Source organism: Elephas maximus, chromosome 3 (assembly GCF_024166365.1).
Source record: "Elephas maximus indicus isolate mEleMax1 chromosome 3, mEleMax1 primary haplotype, whole genome shotgun sequence".
Taxonomy (NCBI): Eukaryota; Metazoa; Chordata; class Mammalia; order Proboscidea; family Elephantidae; genus Elephas; species Elephas maximus.
The window spans coordinates 26,279,990-26,305,213 of record NC_064821.1 but is presented as its reverse complement, the minus strand read 5'-3'; the positions used below and the strand labels follow the sequence as shown (position 1 = coordinate 26,305,213).

Genomic DNA, 25,224 nt, shown 5'->3' with positions numbered 1-25,224 from the left:
ATTCTTCGGTCTTCCTTATTCACTGTCCAGCTTTTGCATGCATACGAGGCAACTGAAAATATCATGGCTTGGGTCAAGAGCATCTTAGTCTCAAAGTGATATCTTTGCTTTCCAACACTCTAAAGAGATCTTTTGCAGCAGATTTGCCCACTGCAATGCATCCCTTGATTTCTTGATTGTTACTTCCATGGGCATTGATTGTGCATTCGAGTAAAATGAAACCCTTGACAACTTCAATCTTTTCTCCGTTTATCAGCACGTTGCTTTTTGGTTCAGTTGTGAGGATTTTTGTTTCCTTTATGTTGAGGCATAATCTATACTGAAGGCTATAGCCTTTGATCTTCATTACTAAGTGCTTCAAGTCCTCTGCTTTCAGCAAGCAAGGTTTTGTCATCTGCATACCACAGGTTTTTAATGAGTCTTCCTCTCTAATTCTGATGCCGGATTCTTCTTCACATAATCCAGTTTCTTCGACATACGTACTTGCATGGGCCAAAAATGTACGGGAGTCTGCAAATGGACCATTAGTTTTGTCCTCTACTAACTGAGGGCCCAGAGCTCCCCAGTCTACCCATTTTCTTGGGGCAGGGCACAAGGAGCATACCCACTAAGGCAGAGGACCAGTTCTGCCAGGCCCTCAACTTCCATCCTGCTAGGTGAGAGTGCAGGTCTGACTAGGGTACCCCCACCCGGGGTCCTGACCTCTGGTTGTCCTAACTCCATTTGCTCTTCTGAGGAGATCAGAGTTACCTGCATTCCCCATTTGAGCCTTATAACAGCCCTAGGAGGTGGCTGATTTATACAGAAGAAAAAAACAAAGCTTATCAGAAATTTACTGAAGGTGCCCTCCGTGCCAGAGTGGGACTAGAACTCGAGACGGAAGGCTGGCAAGAATTTCTTCAGATTCATCTCCTCCAGGTAAAGTCCATGACGCCTTCGGAGCTGGGCCTCCTAACTTCCTGGCTCCGTTATTTCAAAAGAGGAGCACAGTATGCTAACTCCGATTTTCCCCTGTTACCCCACGACCTTTCTTCACTCAGGAGCAAGAAAAACATTTCTGGAAACGGTATCAGGTTCTGGGTAGAAATGACAGTATTCGCTGAAGGATCATATGTGGGGCAGTGGAAAGAGAGACAAATAAAAGCGCCAAGGGTTGTCATCAAGGTTTAAACTGCACAAGTAGAAAAATGGGGTTAATATTTTTTAGGATTGAGAAGGTGGACTCTGGAGTTTGATTTGTGGAATTTTAAAAGGTCCATAAAATATCCTAGTGGAGAATGTCTCATATGCAGCCTGGAATTCAGTGTAAAGGTGTGGGTTCCGACGGAAGTTTTAGAGTCCTTAGTGTATACTGGAAACCCTGGTGGCCTAGTGGTTAAGTGCTACGGCTGTTAGCAAAACGGTTGGCAGTTCGAATCCACCTAGATACTCCTTTTGGAAACTCTATGGGGCAGTTCTACTCTGTCCCGTAGGGTCGCTATGAGTCGGAATAGACTCAAGGACACTGGGTTTTTGTTTTTTTTTTGTTTTAGTGTATACTAGCGCACTGAGATTTGAGGCTAGCAGAAAGAAAGATAATAGGACGAGAAAAAGCCTGAGGACTCAGCCTCAGGGCACTTGAACCAGGAGAAGCTGGGTAGAGAAGCTGGTTCATCAGATTCCACCTGGCCCTGGCTGCGAAGCCGCTTTAATTTTGAGAACGACATTTCCCAGAATCCTCTCCCTCCCGCGATTCCGGGTTAGAGGCGGCCAATGAAATCCCGCGAGATTTAGAAGGCGGAAGTGGGGCGGAAGCCATTACTCTAGGGAGGCGGTTGCCGCGAGACACATGGGGAAGGGAGAGTGGTTCGCGGCAGCTTCTTTGGGGCTGTTGGGGACTCTTCCGCATCCCTGCGGTAAACAGGGATCTTCTGTATGAACTTTTCGGCCTTTCGGCGGCTGGTTCCGGGACCTCCGCTTCCCCGGTTCTGCCCCCAATCGTGTAAGCCGCGCTTTACTCGCTTAACCCCTCACCTCCCGTGTGTTCCTGAGGACGGGAGAGGCCCCCGAGGCAGGGAGAAGTAGGACCGGGCAGCCGGCCGCCTGGCAAGAGGTGTGTTTTAGATGCAGGAATCAGCGGTGTGAAACGCTGCTGATGGGAGAACTCGGATTTCACCACTGCATTTAGCGACGTGTGAGGCGCAGGTGACCTGGTTAGAAAGCTGAGTCCTTAGGGATGGAGGCAGGAAAAGCCTGGCCAAAGTGAGTTCAGGCGATAATGAGAGGGCAGGAATTAGAGACTCGAGGATAAACCATCCTTTTGCTTTGTAGTCAATTTTATTTAATGTTAAAAAGGCGCACTGGTCTTCTTTTTGTTAGCATTTGCCTGGCGTATCTTCCTTTCAGTAGACTTTTTTTTTTTTTTATTTTAGTTGACTTTCGTGTAAATAGCCTATAACTAGATTTTTAAAATTCAGCATTGTTAGACTTGAGAGTTAATCCATTAATATCGTGATTACTAATATTTTGCATTGGCTTTTACCATCTTATACTTTCCATTTATCCTTTTCACATTTCTAAATTGGGAACGAGAACATACATGCAAAAAAAAAAAAAAACTCAGTACAAACCTGTGTACATACAATTAAAAGGACAACAATAAAGCAGATTTACAAACTAGGTCAAGAGATTATTAAAACCCAGAAACCTGTGTATTCCTTTCAATCTGCATGTTCCTCTTCCCCCGTGATTTTTTTTAATGGATTTTAGCGTTTATATATGTTTTTCCAAAAATATATTTTCTGTTTTTGGTAATCATTTGTAAATGAAGTCATACTTGTAATATTTTCGGAGACATCCTTCTTTTTGTTCTCCTACCTTGTGATTTATCTACAGTGATGCACTTAGACACAGTGAAAACTCATATACCACAACTTACTTGTCCATTCCACTGTAGATGGACATTTGACGTGTTAACACCTGTTTCTCTTTGGGAATAAGGCTCCCGTAAACGTTTTTGTGTAAAGTCATGGGGCCCGTGTGTAAGAGTCGGCCCAGGTTTGGCATTCTGGGTCATGATGCTGTGTAGCCAACATCCTTAAGTAATGTCAAAATATTTTTCTTTCGGGTGGGTGAGTGCGTGAATGGGTGTATATCTTATGTACATCAACAGTTTTAACTACTGTCTTGGGTTTTTTTTTTTTTTTGATTATAGTTTTGGCTTCCACGTTAAGCGCTTAATACATCTCGAATTGCTTTTTTGCATGGTATTGATAACCGTTCAAGTTCTTTGTTTTTTCTGTGTTTAATGCTATCTGTGTCATAAATCACATTTCCGTGTATGGGAGGGCATTCTTTTCCCTTGGTCCATTTTGCCTATCCCTGGGTTTTCTGGGTAACGATACAGAGGTACAAAAGCTTAATAATTTCAATAATTTTGTAATTTAGAGATTCCTAAATATCTTGTAGATGAATTATGTACATCTTTTTTAGCCATTCTTTTCAGGAGCAGGCATGACCATTCCTTAGCTTGTTCTTCCATATAAATTTTTTTTAGAGTCAGCTTATCAAGTTCTGCATACTGGGATTTTGTTTTCAAACTGCATTGAATCAAGATGCGAATTTCGGGAATAATGGCAATTTTTTCCATTGCGTGATACAATTCCTAATCAAGTTATATCTCCATATATTTACGTTTCCTATAATGCCTTTCAGTAAAGTTTTATAAATACCTGCAAAAAGGATTTAAGTTTTATTGTTTGAGATATTCCCAGGAATTTTGTTCTGCTGCTGTGTAAATGGTATTATTTCAGCAGTCGTATTAACGTCTTTTTCTAACTGCTTTGTTGAGTTTGGGTCCAGATAACTGGCTAAAGTCTATAATTAATTAATTTATGTGGTTTTTTGGATTTTCTTCACAATTTTATCATTTGTATAAAATAACTAAATATATTTTCCCTTCACATCATACCCATTTTCTAATGTTTCATGACTGTCAGGGACTTCCATTATCAATGATTAGAATTTGAATTAGAAACTTTAGGCAGTCACATTTTCTTTTTGATCCTAAAGTGAATTAGCTTTTACATTTGCTGGAGGCCTTCCCCCACCTTAGGTTAAAATACGTACTATAAAATGTTTGACACTTTCATTTTTTAAGTGTACAATCCAATGACATTAATTAAATTTCACCATGTTGTGCTACCATCACCTAACCATTTCCAAAAATTTACATCACCCCAAACACCTCTTCTTTCTTGGTAGTTTTTATTAGATTAGTAAGCTCCATTCTCTCATCATGGAAGTTTTTTTCTTGAGTATATAGACTTAAAAAAGAAAAAAATCAGTGTGGCAAAATATATATATGGAGTCCTTGGGTGGTGTAAACCGTTAGTGCTGCTACCTGAAAGGTTGGAGGTTCAGGTTTACCCAGGGGCCGTGGAAGAAAGGCTTGGTGATCTGCTTCTGAAAATCAGTCATTGAAAAGCATGTGGGCTGTAGTTCTCTGACACACAGGGGGGTGAACTCCCTGGTAGCGCAGTGGTTAAGAGCTACTGCGAGCTAACCAATTTTGGCAATTCAGACCCACCAGCTGCTCCTTGGAAACCCTTTGGGGCAGTTCTACTTTGTCCTGTAGGGTCGCTATGAGTTGGAATCAACTCAGTGGCAGTGGGTTTTATATATGAAACCAAGAAATTGTCATTTTAACCATTGTCAAATGTATAGTTCATGGTACGCAACAATCATCGCTATTACCAAAAGTTATCACCCCAAACAAATTCAGTACTCCTTTAGCAATAACTTCCCATTCCCCGTATTTCCAAACCCTGATAAATACTGAAATTTTTGTCTCTGTGTATTTGTATATTCTAGATTATATGTAGGTTTTTTAATATCTACTTTCATATCAGTTTATTAATGTAGTTAAAGTACCTTAAATGGTGTGATAGTTGGTACTGTTTGTGCGTTGAATGAGAGACTAATAATTTTCTTGTTCATCTACTAGTGGTGAATTAAACCAATTGATCTTCTAATTAATCTTCTAATGTTAAATTTGCATTAAGATTGCAGTAACTAACGGGCGGGATATATGTTCTGTCATTTTTGGCTTCGGTTTGCTAATATTTTGTTTGGTGTTTTTGGATCTATTGGTGAAATTGGCTTGTAATTCTCCTTTTCTGAAGAACTACAATGTAGTATTTTCATTATACTTCAGTCCTAAATATTATCGGATATTAGGACTGCTTTCACATGTGAGTTTAGAATTTTTTCTTTTAATTTCCATTCCCGTGATATTTTTCTGGTTTTCTTTTGGTCGTTGTTTACTAACTTAATTGCACTGTGATCCAAGATTGATGTCATTTTCTGAGATGTTCCTGTGGCCCCATGTGTGGTTGGGTTTTTAGAGTTAGGAGATGCTATTCCAGTTCAGCTCGTTATTAATGCCCTTCAGTCTGCTGTATGGTTATTGAGTTGCCTGCTTGAACTGAGAACACTGGTGGTAGCCTCATCCATTTTACCTCGAAATTCTTTTCCTTTTTGTTTTACATTATAACATTCTGAGGCCGTGTTACAATGTATGTCCGTCTTCCTGTTGAATTATACCTGTTGTCCTTATATAATACCTCATTTTTATCTAGTAAGCCTTTTGTCTTAATCCATTTTGTCTGATACTAATATAGTTGAACCAGCTTTTTTTTTTTATAGCGTTTGCCTTGTGTATCTTCTTATTTTTAACCCTACTGTAGCCTTATGTTTTTGATGTCTCTTGTAAATAGCATATAACTAGGTTTTTTTTCTTATCTCTCCATATTTTTTATTGTGGTAAAAATATGCATAACAAAACACTTGCCTATCCAACAGTTTTAAATTTTAACATGTATAATTCAGTTGCATTGATTACTATCTTCATGTGCAACCATTGTTACCTTTTCCAACTTAGTCCACCACCATTAACCGAACTTCATTGCCCTCTAAACAGTAACTCCCTCTCCCCCCACCACCCCTGATAACCAGTAATAAATACTAGCTTGCATATATTTGCCCATTTCATATAAGTGATATCATAGTATTTGTCCTTTTGTGATTGACTTAACATATAACTGGGTTATTTTTAATCCATTGTGGCAATATTTGTATTTGAATTAAAGCATTTAGTCCATGAGATCTTCTATATTAATATTTTTGTGTTGAGTTTTTTCATTTTTCTAACTTTTAAAAAAGTTATTGTGTACAACTCAGTGACATTAATTAATTGTGCAACCATCATCACTATTTATTTCCAGAAATTTTTCATCAACTCAAACAGAAACTTAGTGCCACTTAAGCAATAACTTCCCCAGCCCTTGGTAAGCACCAGTAAACTTTTGTTTCTATGCATTTACCTATTCTAGATATTTCATATACATGGGGTTATGAAATATTTGTCCTTTTGTGTCTGATTTATTTCACTCAGCGTAATGTTTTCAAGGTTCGTCCGTGTATAGCATGTTGTACTATGTATCAGACCTTTATTTCTCATTATGGCTGAATAGTATTCTGTTGAATGTGTAACCATGTTTTATTTTTCAATTCATCTGTTGATTTCTGCCTTTTGGCTATTGTGAATAATGTTGCAGTGAACACTGGTGTGCTACTTGAGTCCATGCTTTCAGTTCTTTTGGGTTGCTCTGGCTTCTTTTCATTTGAGTATTTTTCTCATTTTGCTTTGTTCCCTATACATTTTAAATTTGTTATTTTAGTGGTTATCCTGAGTAAGTGGATAAGAATTATCTCTGCTTATGCTGCCAAAAGAATGAACAAATCTAACTTCCAAGAAGCACAGCCAGAATGCTCCTTAGAAGTGAGAATGGCGAGACTTCGTCTCACTTACTTTGGACATGTTATTAAGAGATACCAGTCTCTGGAGAAGGACATCATGCTTGGTAAAGTAAAGGGTCAGCGGAAAAGAGGAAGACCCTCAATGAGATGGATTGTCACGGTGGCTGCAACAGTGGGCTCAAACATAGCAACAATTGTGAGGATGACACAGGACGAGGCAACATTTTGTTCTGTTGTATATTGGGTTGCTATGAATCGGAACTGACTTGATGGCACCTAAAAACAACAACATTCATTAAGTTTAGATTCTGATATGTTATCACTCCTAATTTCCATGTTTTTCTATCACATATCTTTTTTAAACATCAGAAGAGATTATTTTATACACATTTTATACACACTATGTGTGTTTTACTTTGCTTATTACACTCTGAATTTTCTTCTGGGTTTACTTCTTTCTCCATTTATTGTGTCCTTTACAATATATTTTGTCTGTAGGTGTAAAGCCCCCAAAATCATTGTTTGGCCATTTCTCAACCTTTTGGTGGCTATAGGATTACAGGTGGATAGTCATTCCAGAACCTTGATGATAATCCACTATCTCTGGCTTGCATTGTTGCTGGTGAGAAGTCAGCTGTCAGTCTAATGCTCATTTCTTTAAAGTTGTTCTTAAGGTATGATTTCCAGATCAGCAGCATCAGTATCACCTGGGAACTTGTTAGAATTGTACATTCTTGGACCCATCCCCGATCTACTGAATCAGAAGCTCTGGGGATGGAGCCAGCAGTGTAAGGTTTTTTGTTTGCTCATTTTATTTATTTATGTTTGGAGAGAATTGTTTGCAACGTATGTTTTAAAAAAAACCCAGGAAGCTTAGGGGCAGTGAGTTTATGTTAATGGAGGAGGAACAATTCAGAAAAGAGGGGTAAGAATGGTGGCACAATTTGAATGTAATCAATGTCACTAAATTCTACACGTAGAAATTGTTGAATTGGTGTAAGTTCTGCTGTGTATATTTTCAACAACAATAAAAAATAAATGATTATTTAAAAAAAAATCCTCCAGGAGATTTCTTATGCAAATTAAAGTTTGAGAACCTTCGCTTTAAAGGTAACGTATTTTTTTTTTTTTTCCCTCTGGCTGTTTAACTCTTGGGGTCATCATCAGGATTAAAGAAGAGTGTCCCTGTAATCAGGAGAACGCTTTGTATGTAGTAAGCACTCCATATATTGTTGGTGTTATTATTTGCATTATCGGTATCAGTACTGGCAGGAAAAGTGAAGGATGGGGGGAGGTTGGAGTCGGACAGAAGCCTTTTGGTTGAGCATTGTGGAATGGGTAGGAGGTAAGAGTGGACACATTGTGCTTCACTGAGTTTGAGCCCCTGTCAACCTGTGTAGCCGCAGTAGAAGTCTGATGCTAGAGTCTCAGTTGGGGATATAAGTGTGATGGTATCTAGAAATGAGTGAGAGGGATGATAATATTTGTGTATTTCTTCATACTGCATAAGAGGAAAAGTAAAAGAACTAATATTCTGGGGGGTGTGCAGTGCATCAACTGGACAGAGAATGGGCACTGTAACCTGTGATTGTTTTACTTTCACTGTTCTCACTCAGGAGATACTTCCTACTGATCCCATTTCCCCCTCCCAAACCTCCATGGATAAATGAGCTCAGGCTTTGCAGTTAAAGAAACTGGGGTCCAGTTCCCACCCTTGCCATTTGCCATGTTTCTTTCCAGCAAGTTTCTTAAATTCTCTGAGCCCATTTTCACATCTCTTTGATGATACTAATAATGCCTATCTGTTAGGTGTGCTGTGGGGAGTCAGGGAGACCCCACACAGAAAGTGCCTAACACACGGCCAGGCCTGGGGCCTAGCCAGTAGCAGTGCTGGTCACTGGCTCTAAAACTGACAAAGAGGAATACTACCATTACTATTCCTTCACTCATCATTATATAAGTTGTCCTCCAAAGTGCTTTTAATTTTTCTAATTTACTTGCAAATTATTTTGTATTAAAAAAACCAAATTATTTTGTATTACATTTGACTTTTCATATTTCTAGGAAACAGGGCTGATGTTGGGCAGTGGTGGTGGTTAGGTGCCATCCAGTCGATTTCTACGCATAGCAGCCGTAGGTACACACTGGCTCTGCGCCATCCTCACAGTCGGTGGTTATACTTTAGCCCATTGTTGCAGCCACTGTGTCAGTCCATCTCACTGAGGGTCTTCCTTTTTTTTACTGACTCTCTACCAAGCTTGATGTCCTTCTCCAGAGACTGATCCCTCCTGATAACATTTCCAAGTATGTAAGATGTACTCTTACTGTACTAAGGAGCATTCTGGTTGTGCTTCTTCCAAGACAGATTTGTTCGTTCTCTGGAAGCCCATGGTATTGTCAGTATTCTTCTCTAATACTGCAATTCAAAGGCATCAGTTCTTCTTTGGTCTTCCTTATTAATTGTCCAGCTTTTGTGTGCACATGAGGCGATTGAAAACACCATGGTTTGTGTCAGGCGCACCTTACTCTTCAAGGTGACATCTTTGCTTTTCAACACTTCAAAGAGGTCTTTTGCAGCAGATTTGCCCAGTGCAATGCATTCTTTGATTTCTTGACTGCTGCTTCCATGGGTGTTCGTTGCGGATCTCAGTAAAATGAAATCCTTGAACAACTTCAATCTTTTCTCTGTTTCTCATAATGTTGCTTATTGGTCAGTTGTGAGGATTTTTGTTTTCTTTATGTTGAGGTGCAATCCATACTGAAGGCTGTGGTCTTTGATCTTCATCAGTAAGTGCTTCAAGTCCACTTCACTTTCAGCAAGCAAAGCTGTGTCATCTGCGTGTCTCAGGTTGTTAATGAGTCTTCCTCCAATCTTGATACACCGTTCTTCACATAGTCCAGCTCCTTGGATTATTTGTTTAGCATACAGATGAATAGATATGGCGAAAGGACACAACCCTGATGCACACCTTTCCTGACTTTAAACCACGCATTATCCCCTTTTTCCGTTGGAATGACTGCCTCTTGATCTATGTACAGGTTCCTCTTGGGCACATTTAAGTGTTCTGGAATTCCTGTTTTTCAAAATGCTATACATAATTTGTTATGATCCACACAATCGAATGCCTTTACATAATAAAACACAGGTAAACACCTTTCTGGTACTCTTTGCTTTTAGCCAGGATCCGTCTGCCATCGGCAATGAGATCCCTGGCTCCACATCCTCTACTGACTCTGGCTAGAATTTCTGGCAGTTCCCTGTCGATATACTGCTGCAGCCACTTTTGAATGATCTTCAGCAAGATTTTACTTGTGTATGATATTAATGATATTGTTCAATAATTTCCACATTTGGTTGAAATCACGTTTCTTGCGAATTGGCATAAATACGGATCTCTTCCAATCGGTTGGCCAGGTAGCAAGCTGTCTTCCAAATTTCTTGGCATAGGCAAATGAGTACATCCAGGGCTGCATCCTTTGTTGAAACATCTCAGTAGGTATTCCATCAGTTCCTGGAACCTTGTTTTCCCCCAGTGCTTTCAGTGCAGCTTGGACCTCTTCCTTCAGTACCATTGATCATTCATAAGGTTTTCACCGGCTACCTCTTTTCAGAAGCAGACTGTTGGGTTGTTCTTAGCCTGTCTTAGTTTGGAAGCTCAACTGAAACCTGTCCACCATGGGTGACCCTGCTGGTTTTTGAATACTGGTGGCATAGCTTCCAGCATCACAACAACATGCAGGCCCCCACAGTATGACAAACTGACAGATGTGTGGGGGCTGTTTGGTAACAGTTTAACTGAGGCCCAAGGAAGTTGTTTGCCCTTCATTTTTTAGTTTATCTATAAAATCATGGGTTCTGTTTCTAAACATGTATTTTTATATCCCCTGTCTTCTGAATAAAGAGTAATTCATCAGCTTGGCAAAGTTTTATCCCATTGTGAGAAATGTGTGCATAACTAAAGGTACTGTAAATGAAGCACCTCTGGAGAGTAGTTTTTGTTTTTTAAAAGTGGCAGACATGACATTAGAAATGAGAAGAGATTAAGAAGAATTTCAGGGAGTCCAAATCTGTGGGCAGCAAATTTGAAATTCTAGAAGAAACGGAAGATTTCCTGGTTAAATAAAAATGAAATTCTACATCAAAACCAAACCAAACCTGATACCATTGAGTCTATTCCGACTCACAGCTACCCTATAGGACAGAGTAGAACTGCCCCAAAGGGTTTCCAAGGAGCAGCTGGTGGTTTCGAACTGCCAGCGTTTTGGTAAGCAGCCAAGCTCTTAACCACTGTGCCACTGGGGCTCCTAAAATTCATACAAGAGTTGGGAAACATGAATAGACCAATTACTATAAAAAAAAAGTTAAGAAGGGCGATTAAATATCATTAAATTTTTTGAAAGGTAATATAATACAAAAAAGAGTACATATCATAAAATTATAGCTTGATGAATTTTCATAAACAGAACCTAACCACATAACCAGCGCTTAGATCAAAAAACCCCTTTGAGTTTCCTATCAGTCATTATTCCCTACCTCTGTCTTGTCCATAGTAACCACTAACCTGACTTCTAACAACATAGGTTAGTTTTGCCCATCTTTGTACTTTATATAAATGAATTCGTAAGTACGTACACATTTGTGTCTGGGTTCCTCAACATTGTGTGGCATTCAGTGATTTTGTTGCATGCAGTAGTGAAAAGTTAATGCTCATGATTGTATAGTATTCCTTTGTGTGGATAAGTAACACCCAGTTTATCCCTTCTACTCTTGATGGACACTTGGGTAGTTTTCATTTTGGATTATGAATAGTGTATTGTGATCATTCTCTTATACAGGCCAGTCCCTGGACTGTGAACATCCGACTTACATACAGCCCATAGTTTCGAACCAATTGTCGTAAAGCCTATTGTATTAAAAATTTGAGTTAGGTACCGTGGTTTGTAAAAACAAATAAGTGCTACCTTGTGACATGCATCAAAAATTATTTTTACTGTATTGTTACGTTAAAGATGTTCTTATGTATCTGGAAATGTTTCTTTAATGCTTTTATGCATAGAAAGGTACACTGTATGCTATATACTAAGACAAACATTTGACTGATGTTGTAAACAAATTGTTGAGTATATGTTCAGGAGTGAAATTACTGGGTCATAGGCTAAGTGTACATTCAGCTTTAGTAGGTCTTGCCAAGCAGTTTTCTAAAGTGGCTGGACACCAGAGGTGTCTGAGAGTTACACTGTAGGCATTCTCACCAGCACATGGTATGATCTTTTTCATTTTACCTCTTCTGGTGGGTGTATAGTGGTAATGGCATTGTGTTTTCATTTTACATTTCCCCAATAACTAGTGAAATTCATCACTGTTCTTACGTTTTTTGGCCATTTGGTCATTAGTTTTTATGATATGCCTGCCCGTATCCTTTTCCCATTTTTCTACTGGGTTGTCTGTCTTTTTTGTTTGTGTTCTTATATATTCTTGATATGAGACATGATGGCTTGACTTTTCATCCTTTTAAGGTAGTCTAGCTTATCATTTTTCTTTTTATGATTAGTGCTTAGTGTCCTGCCTATAAAATCATTGCCTACCCCAGTGTCATGAAGATTGGGCTCCTGTTCATTTTTTCTAAAAGCTTTATTGTTTTTACCTTTCACAATTAGATCTACAGAACATGTGGAATTGGTTTTTGTATACTTTGTGTTTAGGGATGAAGTTTCTCTTCCCCATATGGTTATTTAGTTGATCCGGCATCATTTCTTGAAAACACCATCCTCTCTCCATTGTGAACTGCTGTGTCACCTTTCTTACGATTCATTTAACTGTGTACAAATGAGCTGATTTGTGGAGTCTCTGTTGCAGCGGTTCATTTGTCTTGCATCAGTCAAAGCTTCATAACAGATCTTAATAATTAAGATAGCACAAGCCTAGTTTGTCTTCATTATTGCCCTATGATTGGCTCTTACCTTCTTCACATATATTTTAGAGTTAGCTTGCCAATTTCTTTAAAAAATAAGTTATTTTGATCTACTTTCTATGGTTTAATTTTGCTTATTGTCGAATTTATGTAAGGAACCCCAGTGGTACAATGTTAAGTGCCCGGCTGCAAACCTAAAGGTTGGCAGTTGGAACCCATCTAGTGGCTCAGTGGGAGAAAGGCCTGGCAACCTGCTCTGATAAAGAATACAGCCTAGGAAACCCTATGGGGCAGTTCTGCTCTGTCTCATGAGGTCACTTTGAGTTAAAATTGACTCAATGGTACCTAACAACAGATTTTATATAAAAGGAAGGCTGCTGGTGCTGTTTGTTGTAACTGGAAACACTGGAGGAGGAACAGGTTTGTGTGAGATGTTTAGTGGTGGCTGTTCGTAGGCAGTGGAAGTATGGTCTGGAGTTCAGATGTGGGATTCATACTGGAGCATGGGTGTTAGGAGACAGAGATGGGAATTAGAGAAATGGCTGTGGTCGCGCTGGCAGAACACAGAGTATGAAAAGCTCCCCAATAAATATTTAGGTCTTAGATTTCTCTCAGCAGTGTTTTGTAGTTTTTACTGTCAAGGTCTTGCACAGCTTTCACTTGGTTTATTCTTAGGTATTTGATGTATTTTATGCTATCATAAAAGGAATTGTTTTAAAGTTCCATTTTCAGTTCTCTGCTAAAGTGCCTTTTAAAGTCATGATTACTGTGAAGTGAAATGTAAGATTATTTGCTGAAAGTAGGGCATTGCTAAGAATGTTTGAGATTTAGAAAAACCTTAGTGAGATTTTGACACTGTCTTAGGGAGGTTGGATTGCCCGGTATGCTTTTCCTTGGTGTAGATGCCTCTTCGGAGTCAGTGACTGAGCTTCTCAAGGTACCACGTACCTTGCCTAATTTTACCAAGTATCTTACAGGGAGCAGGTTGGAATCATCCAGGACTGGTTTTGTTTTGTTTAACAGGGGTGATAATAGAGGGACAAAGGAATTTGGCCAAATAACTTGTTGAAGATCTTGATGAATCTCAGCTGGATAAGTGGAGCAATCCAAAGAGGAGGTGGGTGACGGGGAGTGAGGTGGTAGAAGCACGAGTGGCCTGGAATCCTCTCCAGTGGGAGAGTTGATGTGAGAAGAAGGCTGTGAAGGAGGTCTTTTCCAGAGAGCAGATTTCTGAATCATTATCTGGGAGGTAAAGCAGATTTCAGTGATGACAGATTCTGCCATGGCAGAGAGCATGTATGGCTGGTGTGGAGTGTAGGGGCAGAGGGCATTGGAGATGGGACCCTCCCCGTGGATATTAGGGGCATCCTACATGATGGCAGGGATTAAGAACAGAAGCCTGGACTAAAGTCTTTAATGAGTGAGGGAGTTCAGCATAATTGTCCTTGGTGACAAATCACTTGGGAAGAATGAATCCTGAATCTTAGTTGAGGTAAGCCGGGAACCCCCAGCGCCCTGCCTGGAGGTTTTACCTAGGTAAAATAAATGTCCCAGATAGATAACTTGCTGCTCAAAAGAGGAAATACTGAAAAACATAAAGCTAAGAATTGTCTTCAGTATGCAGAGAGATAGAAAGCCTTTGACTAACCCTGTTACTCTTTTAGGAGCCCCAGTGGAGCAGTGGCTAAGAGCTTGGCTGCTAACCAAAAGGTCGGCAGTTTGAATCCATCAGCTGCTCCTTGGAAACCTTATGGGGCAGTTCTACTCCGTCCTATAGGGTCACTGTGAATGGGAATCAACTTGACAGCAATGTGTTCGGGTTTTTTAGTTACTCTTTTAAGGAGCTGTGGTGAGCAGTGGTTAAGCACTCTGCTGTTAACCTAAAGGTCAGTAGTTCAAACCCAACAGCCACTCTGTGGGAGAAAGATGTGGCAGTTTGCTTCTGCAAAGGTCATAGCCTTGGAAACCCTGTGGGGCAGTTCTGCTCTGTCCTTTAGGGTCACTGTGAGTTGGAATTGACTAATGGTTAATGGATTTTTTGGGTTACTCTTTCTCTCACTGCAGATAGATGGCTGCTTGTAGAGGACTGACAGGAAGAAGAGGAGTTGCCTGATTCTCCCACTGCCTGGCTCTTAGGCAGATTTCTTGTCCTTTTCACAGGATGGCAGCTCCAGATTGGTCTCCCCTGTTCAGTAAGTTCTTGAATCAGTGCATGCACTCAGAAATCAAGCTTATGTGACCCCTGTTGGACAGAGGAGTCACCAAGCTAAAGGGGCTACGCAGCTGTAGGGAGGGCTAGGGAGGTTGGGTGAACTAGAGAGAGGTAGGAGCAAAGCTGCAGGGCCCCCGGGTGATTTGTGTTCAATTTGGGATCTTTGTGGATTTGGGAAAAGGAGGGAGTATGTGTGCTAGATGTGTGAGGAACGGTGGGCAGAATGCAAGTCACCCTACATTATTCTGTTTATTACTTTGAATAAACATGAGCAAAGTTACAGTTCTGCTTCTCAGAACTTCAATTTCTTCACCCATAAATTGTGACTTTATATCACTTCCTCTCTGCCCTAATTTCTGTCCTTGAGTGATGCAGGCCTGCTCTGATGTCTTACAAAGCATTTTGCATGTGTCTGTATATGTTTATATGTGTACATCTGTGTGCATGTTTGTGGGTGTGGATGCTCATGGTTAGTGTGAGGCAATTTCCTGATTTGTGAGTGTTGTGATGTTGGGCAGGCTTTGATTCTCATGGATCCTCTCTTCTCTAGCTGTGTCTACCCTAGAACCTACTTGTCTCCAGGATTTGGAAATTCCTCCTTCTCCAAAAGACCATTCCTGTCCCCAGAGTGTGGACCTGTTTCCTTGCAATGACCTGGCACCTCAAACACCCACCGGGGCTGGGTCCAAGGTACACCAAGATCTCAGGGCCCTTGATGGTAGGTGAGGTACTGCCCTAGAAGGCCCCGACTACTGCATGCTGAGGACTTCTTTCAGTTCTTCATCCAGGTTGAATGATGCCTCATCAGGGTACGAGAGAGAGAGCCAAGGAACGTTGCGAGGCTGTCCTGAAGTCAGGAACATTAGGGGAAATGACATATATACCATGTGCTTGCAGAATGTTCAGGCCCATGCTCAACCCTGGAGATGGAGCTAGAAGCTCTTAGACCAGGCTAGAAGTGAAGAGAGAGATTTGGTCTTGTGTCAGAGGTTCATCTGAAGCATTGAGACAGGACAAGATCACCTCATGGGGAAGGGAAGGCTCTGAGGACTGACTTCTGGAATAAAAGCTGAGACCCCAGAACCCTGCCTGAAAATCCTGCGTGTTGGGTCTCTCACGCCCTTTCTTCAGCCTTAGCTGTCTTTCCTGTAAACATCGATAGGCTGCCTTCTCACTGACCCAGAATGTATGTGATGTCTTAGGAGTCGGTGACTTTCCAGGATATTGCTGTGGACTTCACTGAGAAGGAATGGCCCTTGCTGGATTCTTCTCAGAGAAAACTGTATAAAGACGTGATGCTGGAGAACTATAGCAACCTTACTTCAGTCGGTGAGGCTGGCATCATTTCTTCCTTTATCCATCCATGAATCCAGCAGTTTCTTATAGCACTTGCTGTGACCCAGGACTTTTGTGGGAATTTGAGATACAGTTACAAACAAGCAGGACTGGCCCCTGCCTTCCTGGTGTCTCACCATGGATATTGAGTCCTGTCCGTTGCATGGACTTTGGGGGTTGTCACATGTGTGTCTGAACTTGAGTGTGGGTTTCTGAGATAAGAATTCCCCATTCTTTTGGAAGACTAAATGTATATACCTTTGTGTTTTTTTTTTTTTTTTTTTTTATGAAAAATACCTTTACTTTGTTTTTTTAGAATTTTGGCACCACCATTTTGCTGCTCCTAAATAGATTTGTCCATCTTCACTAAATATATGTTGACCCCAATGTAATGGAAGGGGTTGTCCTCTGCACAGCCCTCCCTCAACATGTGTCTTTCCCTGTGAGTAGGATATCAGCTTGGCAAGCCCAGCCTTATCTCCCACTTGGAGCAAGAAGAGTTGCTGAGGACAGAGGAGAGGGGAGCTTGCCAAGGCACCTGTCCAGGTAAGCGCCAGTCAAATGGGTGTGTGCTTTCAAGTATCAGCTTTATGCAGTGGTCATGGCAACGTACGTTAGGAAATATCAACCAAGAAATTCAAAAATGCCTTTTTCTCTCACTGCCCATGCATTCTTTCACAAGTACTCTGATCTAATTACCCCCTTCATCTTTAAATTTGATGTTTTTATCCCATTCTTTCATAGTTTACATTTCTGATCATACTGTCTTTCAGTATGAATGCCAATTTTGAATATTTACTTCTTAGTGAATTAAATTTCTACCCCTGTCATTACTCAGTGGTTAAATGCTCAGGTGCTAACACAAAGGTCTGCAGTTCAAATCTACCAGCAGTTCCATGGGAGAAAAGACCTGGTGGTCAGCTCCTGTGAAGATCACAGTTTCTCCTGACCTGCAGGGTCACTATGAGTCAGAATCAACTTGATAGCAATGAGTGTCATTATATATATATCTCATACTGCCAAATTCTTAACAGTCATTTTTGATGGTGTGTGTGTTTCCCTTTCACATAAGTCTTCAATGTTTAGTGTTAGAATTAAAAAAAAAAAAAAAAAAAAAAACCTGTTTTTGACATCATCATCCCAGTATTTTCTTTTTTCAGCAAGTTAATATTTTTCCATTATGTTTCAGATTGGGAGATTCCATCTAAAACAAAATGGTCTATTCTTTTGGAAGATATTTTTGGGAAGGAAACATCCCATGGTGTGATGACAGCGGTAAGAATTTCTTGGGATAATACCTGATCTTCCATGTCAGGAGAAGACTGGGGCAGCTTTAAGTTAGAAAAACAGCTCAAGTGCCAGACAAGTCACTTGAGGCAAATGACATGTCCTAGGAGGAAGTAGTACCTCAGAGACGATATTATCAGCTCAGGGGAATACCTTAAACCTAGCCCAATACTTCTTCACTTAGAGTTTCGATAAGTAAATAGCTGCATAACCATGTCTCAGATATTGAATGTTAGGCTCAATTCAGTTTTGAACAATTACCAAATTCTGTATGTAATAAGCCTTGTAAACATAACGTATAATGCAGCCTGAGTGGCATGGCATTCACCTGTCCTAACTGATGGAGCACAAATGAACAGGAACAGAACATTTCCACTGCAAATGATGACATCTTTAGTCACAATGATAATGATGGGCTTTGTTTGTATTCATATCAGTTTATGTGGGGAGAATTCCTGTAAATGTAGTTAATATGAGAAATGCTTTACTCAGCACTCATCTCTTTAATCAACAGGAAAGAATGGGGCTTGGTGAGAAACCCACTGAATATGCTCACTTTTTTGATGTCTTCAGCGTGGGGGCTCATCTTACTCAGCAAATGGGACGTCGCAATGGGAAGAGGCCCTATCACCGCCATGACTATGGGGCAGCCTTCAAAGATGGCTCACACCTTACCCAAAACATGAGCATTTACAGTGGGAGAAACATGTATGAATGCCATCAGTGCCAAAAAGCCTTCACCACAAGGTCTTCCCTCACACGCCACAAGAGGATACACACTGGGGAAAAGCCCTATGAATGCAGTGCCTGCGGGAAAGCCTTCAATGACCCTTCAGCTCTTCGGAGTCATGTGCGAACACACACCAAAGAGAAGCCCTTTGAGTGCAGTCAGTGTGGAAATGCATTCCGCACCCTCTCCGCCCTGAAGATACACATGCGAATTCACACTGGGGAGAGGCCTTACGAGTGTAACCAGTGTGGGAAGGCCTACGGCAGGAGCTGCCACCTCACTGCACACAAGAGGACACACACTGGAGAGAGGCCCTATGAATGTCACGACTGTGGGAAAGCTTTCCAGCACCCCTCACACCTTAAAGAACATGTCCGGAATCACACCGGAGAGAAACCGTATGAGTGTACACAGTGTGGCAAAGCCTTCCGCTGGAAGTCTAACTTTAACTTGCATAAGAAAAACCACATGGTAGTGAAAACATATGAATGTAAGGAGTGCAGTAAAGTCTTTGGTGATGTCATATCACGGAGGAAACACATGCGAATTCATATCGTTAAGAAACCCGTTATCTGTAGACAGTGTGGAAAAGCCTTCAGAAACCAGTCAATCCTTAAGACACACATGAATTCGCACACTGGGGAGAAGCCATATGGGTGCGATCTCTGTGGGAAGGCGTTCAGTGCAAGCTCGAACCTCACAGCACACCGGAAAATACATACCCAAGAGAGACGTTATGAATGCACCGCCTGTGGAAAGGTCTTCAGTGATTATTTATCACGAAGGAGACATATGAGCATTCATCTTGTAAAGAAACGGGTTGAATGCAGACAGTGTGGAAAAGCCTTCAGAAATCAGTCTACCCTTAACACACACATGAGAACTCACACAGGAGAGAAACCATATGAGTGTGATCATTGTGGAAAAGCCTTTAGCATAGGTTCTAACCTTAACGTGCACCGGAGAATACACACTGGGGAGAAGCCCTACGAATGCCTTGCCTGTGGGAAAACCTTCAGTGACCATTCCTCCCTGAGGAGTCATGTGAAAACGCACCGAGGAGAGAAGCTCTTTGCGTCATCGGCGTGGAAGAGGCTGCAGTGAATATACCTTCTTTAAGAGAAACATGAGACTTCAGGCTGGAAATAGACCTTGTAGATACAGGGGAGGCGGGAAAGCCTTCATGGGCTCTCACTTTACTGGACAAAAAAGAATATATGTAACATGGGAGAAACCCAGTTTGTATAATAACTGTGGGAAGACTTGGGTTGTTTCTTGCCACTTAGGAGACCTGTGAGGAATTGTGCTGGGGAGAAAATGTTTATCTGCAGTGTGGAGAAGCCTTCAGTGTACATGCAGCTCTTATAAAAAATGAGGATGTTTGGAGAGAAACCCTGGCTTGGTATTTAATGTGGAAATATTTTTAGCACCAGCTCTTAATTTTTGGATATAAGAGTATACACATTAGGGGGAATCTTCATAAATGCAATGACTAGGATACCTTCCCTGGTTCCACACTATTCCTCATGACAGAAATCACACTGAAGAGAAAAACCTATACATCTGAAGTAAGGATTGTGGGAAAGTCTACAGGAGGTGTTAGTAAACTATTGCCCATGGCCTGTTTTTTTTTATTGCCCACAAGCCAGGAGTAGTTTTTTACATTTTTAAAGAAGAAGAATGTGACAGAGACCATATGTGGCCCACAAAGCCTGAAATACTTGCTCTCTGGCCTTTACGGAAAAACTTTGCCAATCCTTGGTCTACAGCAGCGCTTCTTTACTGGGGGTGATTTTGTAGTCCAGGAGACATTGGGTAACGTCTGAAGACATTTTTGGTTCTTAAAACTAGAGGGGAAGTGTTACTAGTATCTAGTGGGAAGACCTCTGGGATGCTGTTAAACATCCCAAAATGCAAGGAAAGAGTCCCTGGGTGGTACAAATGATTAAGTGCTCGACTACTTACGAAAAGGTTGCCAGTTCAAACCCACCCAGAGGCACCTCGGAAGACATGCCTGGCGATCTGCTTCCGAAACATCACAGCCTTGAAAACCCTTTGGAGCAGTTCTCTGCACACATGGGGTCGCATTGAGTCGGAATCGACAGCAGCTATCAAAAACAATGCACAAGAGCCCCCCACAGCAGAGAATCATCCACCCCAAAGCATCGGTATTGTTGAGGTGGAGAAATTCTGGTCTACAGTAATTCCTCAGTTTTTATAAAACATGTAAGTGCTAACTTGAGATGTTTTTAAAACTTTTAAATATAATTATTGTGATTCCTCTTTCAGGAAACATGAAAACTCACTGCAGATAATTCGCGGGGACATAGAGTGGAGATGCGTTCAGCCACAGCACCTCAGTTCTTATGCAGATGAAAATTCATACTGGAAAAGAATGAATTTTCCAGTGAATGAGATCACCTTTATTAGTCTTTTATCATGAAAATGGATCCCCCCAGCTTGTTAATTTTCAGGCTTTTTGTTTCAGGTTTTGTTCCTGTAACCATTAAGCCTAATCACAAAAGGTTTGTATATGATATTTTGATTATATACAAACTTCATTCTTTGATATGTCTCATTAACCTTTTGGATAACTTATTTGACTAATGGAATATTCAGACTATGTTCTGCACTGTGTAACGTGGGTATTTTTAGTTCCTGTTTGTTGTTGTTTTTAGGTGCCGTCGAGTCAGTGCTGACTAATGGCGACCCTGCGTACAACAGAATGAAACACTGCCTGGTCCTGTGCCATGCTCACAATGGTTGTTATGCGTGAGCCTGTTGTTGCAGCCGCTGTGTCAGTCCATCTAGTTGAAGGTCTTCCTTTTTTCCCTGACCCTCTATTTTACCCAGCATGATGCTCTTCTCTAGGAACTGGTCGCCCCTGATAATGTGTCCAAAGTACATGAGTCAAAGTCTCAACATCCTTGCTTTCTGAGGAGCATTCTGGTTGTACTTTTTTCAAGACAGATTTGTTTGTTCTTTTGGCAGTCTGTGGTATATTCAGTATTCTTTTGCCAGCACCACAATTCAAAGGTGTCAGTTCTTCTCCAGTCTTTATTCATTGTCCAGCTTTCGCATGCATATGAGGCATTTGAAATACCATGACTTGGGTCAGGATACCTTAGTTCCAAAGTGATGTCTTTGCTTTTTAATACTTTAAAGAGGTCTTTTGCAGCAGATTTCCCCAATGCAATATGTCATTTAATTTCTTGATTGATGCTTCCGTGGGCATTGATTGTGGATCCAATTAAAATGAAATCCTTGACAACTTCAGTATTTTCTCTGTATATGATGATGTTGCTTATTGGTCTAGTTGTGAAGATTTTTGTTTCCGTTACCAGGTGCAATCCATATTGAAGGCTGTAGTCTTTGATCTTCATCAGTAAGTGCTTCAAGTCCTCTTCACTTTCGGCAAGCAAGGTTGTGTCATCTATATATCACAGGTTGTTAATGAGTCTTTCACCAATCCTGGTGTTTGTTACTGGCATCTAATTCAAAAGCATTGTGAGCAGAGCATGATATTTATTACATTGCATGGTCCCTCTGATACGTTGTGACTTACTGTTCAGCCAACAGTGGCATATGCTTTCTAGTTGCTTCCCCAATATCCTCTCTCATCTTCCTCTATCAAGACAGTCTGCTGTTTGTGAAGTTAATAAAGCATGCTGTTTTTTAAAGTTTCGGTCTTAAATAGATTTTCTTGCAATTCATAGCATCCATGTGCCCCAGCTCAGGGCATTGACAAGCAGGAGTCACTGTGTGGGCTTCTGGAAAAGTTTTTGAAAAAGGGATAAGGAGGACAGTGCAGAAAAGTCACAGTGCTCCTGGCCCTCCCAGTGTCTTCTTTGGGTGTCTGCACTAGCCATGGACTTGTTATTTCCCAACTTCCTGTTACATGGGAAAAATAAACTGATTATTGCTTTCAGCTGCTGTGGAGATGTCATTATTTTTCAGTTTATTTGGGGTGTGTTCTGCTATACTCACCTGGATGCCATCTGTAACGCAAATACCTGGTCATTGGTTAGTTTAACTGTTCCATGTGTGGATATAAACTGCATTTACTTAACTGTTGGATTAAAAAACCCACTGCCATCCATTCGTTTCTGACTCATAGCCATCCTAAAGTACCTAGTAGAACTGCTCCATAGGGTTTCCCATGCTGTGATCTTTACGGAAGCAGATTGCCACATCTGTCTCCTGTGGAGTACCTGGTGGGTTCAAACCGCTGACCTTTTGGTTAGCAGTCAAGCACTTAAGCGCTACAACACAGGGGGTCCTTAGTTGTTAGATATGGGTTTTTTTAATTCTTTAGACCAAGCTTTTAAATTGCATTTCAAGTCTTTAGTGTTTTCTGTTCTTGGCCTGTTGTCTACTGAAAGGTGTATCAGTTGTCACAAAAACTCTAGGAAGTAGATACTACCAGCATCTCCATTTTGCATATGAGGAATCAAGGACAAGAAACTTTAGGTGACTTACCTTAGATCAATCTGTTAGCAAGTAGTAGTGATTGGATTTGAAACATGGTGTCTGGCTCCAGAGTCCATACCTCCTTTTTGTCAGGTACTATTCTCTGCCCCTGGTCTGTAGCAGTGAATCAGAATTTTTGCAATCATGTTGCCTTTCGTTGTAGTTGGGGGTGGGATACTTGATAAACAAAGGCTGTTGATTCAATTCTGACTCATAGTGACCTAATAGGATAGAGTAAAACTGTCCCATCGGGTTTCCAAGGAACAGCGGGTAGATTGGAACTGCTAACCTTTTGGTTAGCAGTTGAGCTTTTAACTACTGCATCACTAGGACTCCCGTGATAAACAAGTACATGTATGTCAGGTGGTAGGGAATGCAATGGAAAAAAAAGTAGGCTTGTTAATGATGTGGAGGTCTGGAGCTGTCAAGTGGGTAGGGAAAGGTTTGAGCAGAGATGGAAGTGAACCACACATGCGAGCTGTATCACAACCTGGGAAGGAGCCATCTTGGCAGTTCAAAGGCCACGGGAAACTGCTGTGCATGTGTCTTAAGTGTCTTAGCACTGCTGTAACAAACACCACAAATGGGTGTGGCTCTAAGGAACAGAAATTTGCTTATTTTCACTGTTTAGGAGGCTACAAGTTTGATTTCAGGGGACTGGCTCTAGGGGATGGCTGTCAACTGGCTCTGGAGGAAAATCCATGTGTCAGCTTCTCTTGAAACTAGTCAGTTTTGCCACAACTACGGAACTGCCTAACAGCTGTTGTAGTAAGAAAGCAAACATGATATTTAAACATGTGTCAGGCATGGGCTGTGTTATAAAATGCAGGGGACAGGTTGGGTGGGAATCAGTGAACCCTGCTCTAAGGAATTGCTGCATCGAATCAATCTTTATTAATGATTCTAAGCTCTCAGTGTAGCTGCTAATTTTTGTCTCTCTGAGAGGTATGCTTGGATTTGTCAAATTCACTGGTGGTCAGTTTTGCATTCATTCAGAAATTTTTTTTCCTGCCTGTTGCCTTTCTTCCTTTCCTTCTCTCTCTTCCAGCATCAAAAGGAAGGGCTTTACCTGTCTAAGCTCCCATTGTCTCCATACTGAAATCCAGGGCCTGAATTCCCTCCTCCCTACCCCAGGATTGACCTAGTTGTGGCTTTGAAGATTAGCAGTCCTTGCAGTGGGCAAAAATGAGCATCAGGGGCCAGGGGTCTGTAAAGCCCTAGGAGTGGCAGAGCCCTAAGCCTTTTTACCCATTGGTGGCATGGGGCAGACCCAGGTTTTTGATGCCTCCATCTGATGTGTTTGTAGTGTGGGGGTTGACACTGAACCAGGCAAGCATAGGTGTGTGCAGTTAGAGGGATCGGTCACCCAGCCATGAGTGTTCTGCCCAGACAGCAGTGGAAAATGACTGGAGAGGCACGGGGGCCTATACTGGGTACCACAGCCATCGTTTCTCAGTTTACACCTAAACACCAAACCAAAAGACCAAACCTGTTGCTATCGAGTCCATTCGGACTCAGTAACCTTATAGAACAAAGTAGAACTGCCCCCTAAGGTTTCCAGGGAGCAGCTGGTGAATTCGAAGTACAGAGCTTTTGGTTAGCAGCCAGGCTCTTAACCACTGCACCTCCTGTTCTGGAGCCTGGGTTTGAGATTTGGAGTAGAGTGGCCAACAAGACAAACAGGTTCCCTCCTAGGGTTTCTAGTGGAGCGGTTTACTTGCAAATGAAAATTTGTGTGTTGCACTGACCTTTCTGCTTTGTGAAAAACATTGGGGGTGAGGAGGGTCTCAGGTATGTGTGTGAGTTTGGCCATGGGTTTCTTGGACCACAGATCACCAATCCCTTTGGAGCTGTGAATGCGGGTTGTTTTGTGTTTCTTGAGAAGCTCAAAGGATTATCGTTAATTTGGTAGTGAGGTGTGTCATGCTCCTTGCTGGGATGGATTGCCCATTTTGTGTTGTTTATTAAGCAACTTACTTTTACCAACTTAATTAAAATGCCACTTTTATCATGTTAAATTCCTGTATGTAAGTCAACTCAATATTTATTATCTGCTTCCAGGCACCTCATAGGCACTGGTAATGTAGCAGTCAACAAAGCAGACAGGTTTATGTTCACACAGACCTTTATGTTACATGTGGGAAGTCAGAGTACAAGCAACTAGATAATGATGTGATAAGTGCTATGTAGAAAAATAAAGCAGAATAAGGGAATAGACAGGTGAGATTAACCCCGTCTTAGTTATCTAGTGCTGCTGTAACAAATACCACAAGTGGGTGGCTTTAACAGACAGCGATTTATTTTCTGACAGTTCAGGAGCCTGGAAGCCCAAATTCAGGGTGCAGGTTCTAGGGGAAGGTCCATGTCTCTTTTCAGCTCTTTCTTGGCAATCTTCATGTGGCGTGTCTTCCCCTCCATTTATGCTTCCCTCTCTGTGCCTAATCTGCTCTTTTTATATCTCAAAGGTAATTGTCATAAGA

General features: G+C 41.2%; 1 protein-coding gene and 1 pseudogene across 1 annotated transcript; both read left to right on the top strand.

The window, feature by feature from the left end:
• Positions 1 to 1,796: 1,796 nt before the first annotated feature.
• The window catches only part of LOC126072096 (olfactory receptor 7G3-like), a 45,341-nt pseudogene continuing 21,913 nt past the window's right edge, over positions 1,797 to 25,224 (top strand).
• ZNF317 (zinc finger protein 317) lies at positions 1,976 to 19,465 on the top strand. Its single transcript, XM_049876752.1, has 7 exons — positions 1,976 to 2,092; positions 14,775 to 14,902; positions 15,473 to 15,612; positions 16,125 to 16,251; positions 16,708 to 16,803; positions 17,447 to 17,532; positions 18,059 to 19,465. Exons 2-7 carry the CDS (start codon positions 14,872 to 14,874, stop codon positions 19,376 to 19,378), a joined length of 1,800 nt encoding a protein of 599 aa, XP_049732709.1. The 5' UTR covers positions 1,976 to 2,092; positions 14,775 to 14,871; the 3' UTR covers positions 19,379 to 19,465.

Coding starts and splice junctions, on each gene's coding strand:
- ZNF317 (XM_049876752.1), top strand. CDS start 14,872: ATGGCAGCTCCAGATTGGTCTCCCCTGTTCA. Junction 15,613..16,124: donor CCACCGGGGCTGGGTCCAAG/GTACACCAAGAT, acceptor GTGATGTCTTAG/GAGTCGGTGACTTTCCAGGA. Junction 16,804..17,446: donor TTGCCAAGGCACCTGTCCAG/GTAAGCGCCAGT, acceptor ATTATGTTTCAG/ATTGGGAGATTCCATCTAAA.